The 8,824-nt window shown below is 42.7% G+C and overlaps 1 protein-coding gene across 1 annotated transcript in view; it reads right to left on the reverse strand.

Moving 5' to 3' along the window:
• The window catches only part of PCCA (propionyl-CoA carboxylase alpha subunit), a 331,566-nt gene that overhangs the window by 171,871 nt on the left and 150,871 nt on the right, over positions 1-8,824 (reverse strand). The window contains exons 15-16 of the mRNA XM_015415102.1: positions 5,656-5,724; positions 4,287-4,362 (exon numbers count right to left, since the gene is read on the reverse strand). Coding sequence (XP_015270588.1) covers positions 4,287-4,362; positions 5,656-5,724 — 145 coding nt within the window. The remainder of the gene's footprint in view (positions 1-4,286; positions 4,363-5,655; positions 5,725-8,824) is intronic.

An 8,824-nucleotide genomic window follows, 5' to 3' on the forward strand; every position in this document is an offset into this window, starting at 1 on the left:
GCTTTCCCCCTTTTTATCTTCTTCTTTTTCTGCATCTTTGTTGTCCTCCACTTTCTCAGATCCATCTCTTGCTTTCTGTTGTTGCTCCAGGAATATTTTCGCTTTAAGAACAGAGTCAATCTTTTCTTTTTTCTCATTGTAGTTGAAGATAAGGCCTTACGGTATTATCCATCTGTATGGCGTGGTATGGTTTTGCAAAAAACAATGCTAAGTCTCTGTATTGTCTCCTTCTTTTCCTGATCTCAAATGGAACGTGTTTTAAAACTTTGATTTGTTCTCCTTTGATTTTCAAGACAATTCCATTTGTCGCTTTCAAAATTAAGTCTCTTGTTGACGTTTTTGAGAATTTTGTGTATACTTCCCTGGGTAGCTTGTTTTTTTTAATATAAATTCTGGATATGTACAATATACCAGATCAATATAGCTTTGTATCACTTCTGCTGTTAAGCCTACCACAGGAGCCAGCTCTTCACTTAAAATCTCTTTCAAGTTCTCTCCTTTCTACTCCAGAATGTTTTGAAATCTCAGGACATACGCTGATTTTTCCATTTGAAGAAGCAGCAATTGTTGACTCTCAGAGATTTTTTCTTTTTCCACCACCTCCAGTCTTTGTCCAAACTCTTTGGACTTAGCGTCAACTTTTTTCAGTTTCTTGGCTAACTTCTCTGTTTTTGCGGAAGTTTCTTTGAGCTCCTTTTGCAACATATCAAACTTGTTGTGAAGGTTGGTCACCTGGTCCAGTACAGGGCGCAAAGCTGCAGCAATCATTTTATGAAAGTCTATGGTTACTTCCAGTTTAGTGACTGGAGACGATGTGCTGGCAGTTCCTGTTGTAAGTTTCGATTTCGTCACCATTCTTTCTGCTCGCTGCGTCATTGTTTACAGTTAGCAAAAAGTTTTAAGAAGTCTCTGAAGGTCTGGTAATTAAGCGTTTTCTTGCTAATCTGCACCACACTCAGTCAAAATCCACTCCCTTCAAGCTGCCCTCTCAGTGCCCGCTTTTAACTCAGTCTTTTCGGGATCTGGGATTCCCCTCCCCCTTCCGCTTGTTTGGGGCTTTGGGGCAGCTTTAGGCGGTTGTGCGCTAAATCGTGGGTTCACTCCCATTTTTACTTGCGATTGATTACAGTGTAGAGAAGATAGTTTCTCTTGGATCACTTGCATGCTCGGACCGGTGTGCACCTCTAGATGTCATTGCTGGGTCTGTGCCGTGAGGACCTATCAGGGCAAAAAGGAGCCTCGATCCCTTAGCTTCTGCCTTGGGAGAGGCACTTCATGCGCCCCCCCTACAAGGGGTTGTGGGGGTCCAAAATCAACTCAGACCCCTCCCCATTGGCACATTTGCGGGCTGCTCACATCAGAGCTGCGTTGGAGCTCACCCACCTGCAAGTCGCCAAAAAACAGAAGTTCCCAGATAGGAAAGCTTCTGTTCCTTGCACTGACTGAGGCTCCTCCCCCTCCCTGGGGGGGAGGGAATGAGCCAGAGGTTGCTTCCTGGCTAGGCTGCCTCAATTGCACAGTAGAGAAAGGCAAGCCTTTCTTCCCCTTCATTGGCTGAGGCTCCTCCCCAAAGGGTGGGAGGGAAAGAGGGAGAGCTTGCTTTGCTTGGTTGCCTCAGTCACACAGGAGAAATACAAAGCACTTTTAAGACCAACAAAGTTTTATTCAAGGTATGAGCTTTTGTGTGCCTTGCTACAGTGTGTGTGTTTTTTTGAGTTCATTATACTAGGGCTCTCCTGGGTGCAACTGGGTTCCCTCCCCCTTTTCACTGTATTCATGCCCTCATGATCCAGTCTTTCTCAGTATGAAAGCAATTTGAACTATTTAGATGAGGAATAACAAGCCAGTGAGGTGGATTAGGCTGAGAGTTTGTGTGTGTCCAGACCAAGTTCACCCAGCACATTTCCTTTGGGGATTTTGAACTTAGACTTCCCAGATAGTAGGCTGATACTGTCCACTGAGGAAGACTATAGTTTTGTAGACAAACACATAACCCTTAGTCTGTGCCATGGGGCCTTCTCATGTTCTTGACCAGCACACAAAGCAATTTATGTACAAAAACTCACAATGCCCAGCCATTTCATGTTTTCCCCTGGGTCCGAGGTCCTAGAAATCTGAGCATGATATTTCTGTTATGAATGTCAGTAAATCAAAAGTAAGTTTGCAGCTTACAAGTACACACTTGAACAGCATACTCAAGATTGCTACAGCACAGACATTTTGATGCAATAATTTAGAGCAAGAGGTGTCAGTTATCAGACACTGTTAAATAAACAAAATATTGCAAGAGTACTAATATTTTAAGCACGTTTTAAAGTTAAAAAATCTTTAAGCGTGTTTGTGTCCTTTATAAAGTTTATATCTCTGCTACCTGGCATTACATCTTATGACACACATGGCCCAGTCCAACAAGGTCTCATTTATGTCAGATCCGGCCCTCATAACAAATAATTTTGACACCCCTAAATTAAAGCTTAAAGCAAGTGATAGGTGACATAAGCGTGAATTAGTGATGGTAGACAAGGTCCGCCACATTCAGGAGGGAAGGTTACTTATTCACTAGGTAGAAATGGAAAATGGCAGCAACTGTACCAAGCTGTTTCTCCATCAACAAGTCCAAGAGAGCTCCTAATATCTTAACATGATCATCTAATGATAATTTTACTCCATCTAAAACTGGTAAATCAGTCCTTTATAGGAATAAGAACTGAGGACTGGTTCTTCTGATTATTGAAATGTTTTGTTTACCTGATACAAGAAGGGAGCAGAGTTCCACCACAATATCAAATTACATGTTCAATTTTTTAATCACAATAAGCAATTTTTAAAAAATAAAAAATAAAAGTAGATTCTATTCTTAACCTGTACAGTGCTATATTTCTGCTCCATTTTTGTCCTAAAGTAACTTACTGTAGTCCCAGATGAATCAAATTCCCCCATACATTCTCAGCTTCCATGTACACGTATCAATGCAAGTGTATATTTTATACTGGCACTCAATATGAAGATGGATATTATTTTTGCAGTTCTTATCACTGGCCAAGCACAACACATTTCTCATATGAAGCTCAGCAAATATCCAGCGGAACCAACTATCCTATTAAACCTCATGTTTATTGCAGACTCTGACAAAAACATGTTAAGAACTAAGCAAATATTAAAGAGCTACATCTAGAAAAGCAACCAGGAAGAGAGTTGTAATTCCACTATGTCTCAAGGTTTTTCAGCAGCTGGATGGATTTCTAAAGAGAGACACATATGCTGAAGCTCTCAAGTTACTACTTTCTGTGAAGAAAAGGTCATATAAGCAGTGGAGCAGCAAAAAAAAAACTTTCTACATTTCTCTCTTTTAATGCACTGATTTATCGAAGTTTAGCAATGGGGGTTAGGTGAAAAGACATCAAGCAACTGGAAATCCTGCCGTGTTGGAATTACACAGCGATCTCTAATGGATAAAAGTACACTCAAAAGCAGAAAACTTATTTTGGGAGAGAAGGAAAAATGAAACAATTCTGCTGCTAAATTTTATGAAACCACCATCTTCACCACTACTACACAACTAATAATAAACTTGTATCAAAAAGAATCTGGAGAAGGAAGAAAAGATATCCTTAGACTAGTGCTCTGTACAGGAGCTAGGTGACTTTCAGTAAGCACCCAGACACATTACTATCACTTACAAGTGAATGTCCTCCAGCATGGCCCTTACAGTTTGCCATATCATGCCAGTATTCAGACATTTTTATTAGAAAATATCCCTCCCATTTGTTGTATGTTTATTGCTACAATGCCAAATGCATTGTATTGGGAGATGTATTGGCACACACATTACAGAAACTGCAGGTTATCTTTAAATTAAAAAAAATAATAACCTGGAAAAAAGATCAATCAATTTTAAAAAATGGCATCTAGGGAAAAACCCATTATAGCCAATACTTACAGACAAGAAAAGCTGTATACAGCTGCCTAGAAGGGAATGAAAAGGCAAGAAAGCTTTGGAGAACTAGAGGATTTAAGATCAGGGAACCAGACTCCGGTGCAAAAGAAAAGGAGATGTATTTTTGCTAATTGAGCTAATCTTTCAAATATTTCGTGCTATGGAGTTGCACACTCATGACAATCGAAAGACTGGAATTTAACTAAATTTTATTCATTGTATCCAAGTGGATGAGCTGCATACAACAATATTTTCTTAATTTAACGTATGTTCCCCTGAATTGCAAATTATTACATTTTTAAGCTTTTTTGTCCACTATTGCATCAGCAAACCACATTTTTATAATTACCTCTTATTACATAATTGTCCAAGGCCTCTTCCATTCGTTTCAGAGCTTCAGCTCTATTGGATCCATAGGTGATCAGCTGCAACAAACAAACAAAAATCTATAAATTACATTCAGTACCAAAGATTAATCCTTTCCAAGATTTCCAAAGATTAATCTAAGCAGTCATTTCGGTAGATGACATGACTAGTATTTTGAGATAATGGGGTGGATCCTACCCCTATCCGACCATTCTACTAAGCAAAGTAGGAACCCTTCCTCCAGCCTTATTGGAGGAAGAGTCATTTAAGGTGGAGGAAGGCTCCTGAAGGATGACTAGATCCTTCTCAATAAAAAACCTTTCTTCTATTCAGTCCCCCACCAACAACCATTATGATTGTCAAAGCTTAAAGCCCCAAATATTTAAGAACATAAGAACATAAGAGAAGCCAATGTTGGATCAGGCCAATGGCCCATCCAGTCCAATGCTCGGTCACACAGTGACCAAAAATACCAGGTGCCATCAGGAGGTCCATCGGTGGGGCCAGGACACCAGAAGCTCTCCCACTGTTGCCCCCCCCCATGCTTGTAGCTGCCACCACCTGTGGCAGTGAATTCCATGTGTTAATCACTCTTTGGGTGAAGAAGTACTTCTTTTTATCCGTTCTAACCCGACTGCTCAGCAATTTCATTGAGTGCCCACGAGTTCTTGTATTGTGAGAAAGGGAGAAAAGTACTTCTTTCTCTACCGGCTCTATCCCATGCATAATCTTATAAACCTTGATCATGTCACCCCTCAGCTGTCGTTTCTCCAAGCTAAAGAGCCCCAAGCGCTTTAACCTTTCTTCAGAGGGAAAGTGTTCCAACCCTTTTATCATTCTAGTTGCCCTTTTCTGTACTTTTTCCAATGCTATCATATCCTTTTTGAGGTGTGGTGACCAGAACTGTACATACTATTCCAATGAGGTTGCACCATTGATTTATACGGGGCATTATGATACTGGCTGATTTGTTTTCAATTCCCTTCCTAATAATCCCCAATGATATCCAGGACCCCTTCTTACGAAGCAAGCAAGATTCCATATGATCACCATGCCCTACCATATGCCCAGTTACTTACATTCCAAATGATGAACTCTGACACTATCACCCAGCCTTATTATTAATCTAATAAATTACTTTGCATTTGCTCTAGAAGCTTGACATGTACATTGTACCTAAATGTTACAGCATCAACTAATGAAGCAAGAGAAACTCCAACAGCGTAACACTAAGAATAATCTCTCTGTGCTTGCTCATGTGACTGTTATCTTTTGTAAAACTACCTTGTCAGGTTTTTTTAATTGTTAAAATTTATATTTTACCGGATTTTTTAAAATCCCCAAAGCCTTACTTTTGAAATCATGGGATCATAGTAAATGCTGATTTCACTTCCTTGTTGTATGCCGCTGTCAACACGGACCTTTTAAAGAATGAAAGAAGACAGTTTTACCAAGAGTAAAAGGCCTTTTGGAGGGAAAGAGTTGAATCAGCAAACTGGACCCAATTAATTACAGTACATTGCTAGTCCACTGGTCAGAATTATAGGACATTCTATCACTGCTATTACACTTAAGTTAGTTTTACTACTGTATATATTTTTTATTTTTGTAAAACATCCCAAGAACCTCAGTTATAAGCCAGGCTATAAATGTCTTAAATAAATGAATTACAACTGATCTTACACAGACGTTCTCAGTGGTTTGTGTTTTGCAGTTCTCAAATCTAGAACTCTCAGTGTGGGCAAACCCTGATTAAATCACCATTACAAAATGCACATAATTATTCTTGTAACTGATACCTAGCATCAAAAATGTCCTCACAGTGTAATCGTACCCCCTGTGCCCCACTGTACCCAATATCCAAGGGCCCCAGTAGGGGTACAACTGAAGCATGTTCACCAGGAGCCATGGAGTTCTGCTTATCAGCTCTATAGGAGTACTGATCTGCTAGCTTTTATGTCTGAGAAACTTTCCTTTTGTACCTCACCCTCATCTGGGCCATATTTTTCTTCTCATGATGCCATTCCCTTGAGGCTTGAATGTTTACACAGCTTTTTCCATGACTCTGCTTTATGAGGATAGAGCCACAATTAAATTTCTGACTCTGCAATGCAGGGGTAGGGTGGGGTAAGGGACACACTTGGATATTTCTTTTGAAGAACCTGATAGTCATTGGCCAACAAAACTTGATACTATTGCTGATATCCATTTTCAACTGTTGGTGTGATTTTTACCACAGCAACACTGAGGTTTATCCATATACATTTTTTCAGTGACTAATTCTCCAATAAATAAATATTTGTTTAGACTGTTGCTTTCGAAAGTTTGGAAACCACACCAATCCCAACACCAACAAAATAATTCAAAACTACTAACATCTTGGAAATATGAAGGAGAAAAACCAAAGGCAGATAATACAAAATACTATGCGTGGGAGTGGCGGCAAAGGGGGGAAAGAGCTAAGAAACTTCCCTTCAATCTTTACCTGGGGGGAAAAAACCCTTGTAATAAAACAGCTCATCTGTCTGCAGCAAGGCAGAAAGAGGTCAACCCAACGGCTGTTAGGCTTTTAGATTTTAATTTAGGCAATTATCAAGGGGCCAGATGTAGAACCTCTTGTCTACAGTATCCACATGAGGTCACAGTGATGACTTTATTATCCAAATGACATGTCCTAATAGGCTTTATTCTCTGCAATGGAAACCGCTTCACATTTTTTTTCCTGGTGGAAAAAAAATTAACTGTGCCTTTACAATAGTACAATTACATGTTCATTAATGCAGGCTTTATAACTGCAATAGCAGCTGTCTAGCACATTCGTTAGAAAAACGCCAAGGTGCCTTAGATGCACTAACTTCAGTCATCAGCAAGATGTTTTTCCTTAACACTATTTCAAATAGGACAAGAAAATCTGGAAGTCTTGCAATGTCATGACCAATATGGTAGAGAAGGAAGATCTGACTGCTCAACTCCCACTTCTGCAACATCTTTACCGTGATCAACAGCATAACAGTTTGTTATCATCTGCCTTTTCTCCACCAAACCAGAAATAGGAGTGGGGGGAGGGGAGAATGCATCTACCCTTTGGATGCCATGCAAGTTTGGCACCTCATATTCTAAAATGCCTAACAGTGTTTAAACTTGGTTATATTTATAACCCACCTTTGGAATTCAGGCACAGATAGGCTGCATGTTTTCTGGCAACACTAAGTTATAAAACAATTTTGGAGAACAGTGTTGGATACAATAGACATGATGGGGTATAATTAACCATCTGAGCCTAAGGTACATTTTGTTAGGTTTTCTTCAGACCATGGATGGGGTTTCACTTAACTGAATGCTCCTCCAATTTTTATGTTTTTTTAAAAAAGTCCCTCTATATAAAAAAGAATATTTCAGAGTCTGGAAATGTTGGAAATACCATAGAGCTGGAGCTGCAGTGGGAACTGGGAAAATATGCCAACAGCTTGCACAGTGAGGGAAAGCAGTTCCTATCAATTTCCTACTTCCTATTGCAGTGTCCCACTACCATATCCCATTCTATTGGAAAGAGTTCATAGCCCTAAGGAATGACTGGAGGGTGTGGGTGGCTTAAGTAGTAAATAGAAGCCAACAATGATCTGTCCTGCAGACTCCATTACATTCACAGGACTTCGGACAGAAGGCTACTTTTAAAGCGAGAACAAAGTAAATCCCACCAAGATACAAGCTTACAACCTCAGTGAAAAAAAACACCTTAGCACAAGACATAACATAAATGCAGGGGTCTTTTGGGGCCGGAGCATGCCGAAGCGCTGCTCCGGGAGCCCAGGAGCTGACAAAATGGCGGTGGCAGCAAGCCCCGCCCCCCAGCTTCCCCCACTACGGCCTGTCGCCGGCCTCCCGGGGCCCGCGCTGGAGCACTGAGGCCCTAGGGAGGCCCGTCGCCACCTCCCCAGGCCAGCGCCAGAGCGCTGCAGTCCTGAGGAGGCCAGACGAGCCCCCCCGCTGCCTCCTCCGGCCAGCGCCAGAGCGCTGGGGCCTGGAGGAGGCCAGAAGAGGCCCCCCACCGCCTCCTCTGGCCAGCGCCGGAGCACTGAGGCCCGGAGGCCAGCAGAGGCCCCCCGCCACCGCCTCCGGCCAGCGCCAGAGCACTGCGGGCCGGAGGAGACCAGCAGAGCCCCCCGTCGCCTCCTCCGACCAGCGCCGGAGAGCTGTGGGCCAGAGGAGGCCCCAAGAGTCCCCCGCCGCCACCTCCGGCCAGCGCTGCAGCACTGAGGCACGGAGGAGGCAAAAAGACCCCCCCGCCGCCGCCTCCAAGCAGCGCCGGAGCGCTGAGGCCCGGAGGAGGCCAGAAGAGCCCCCCCACTCCTCTGGCCAGCGCCGAAGCGCTGAGGCACGGAGGAGGCAAGAAGAGCCCCACCGCCTCTGGCCAGCGCCAGAGCACTGGGGGCTGGAGGAGGCCAGAAGAGGCCCCCCGCCGCCTCCCAGGGTAAGGGAGGGATCTGTGGGGGGTGGCAGAGGCTTGAGGGGCGGGGGGGG

The sequence above is a fragment of the Gekko japonicus genome, unplaced genomic scaffold (assembly GCF_001447785.1).
Source record: "Gekko japonicus isolate JY-2015 unplaced genomic scaffold, Gekko_japonicus_V1.1 scaffold52, whole genome shotgun sequence".
Lineage (NCBI taxonomy): Eukaryota > Metazoa > Chordata > Lepidosauria > Squamata > Gekkonidae > Gekko > Gekko japonicus.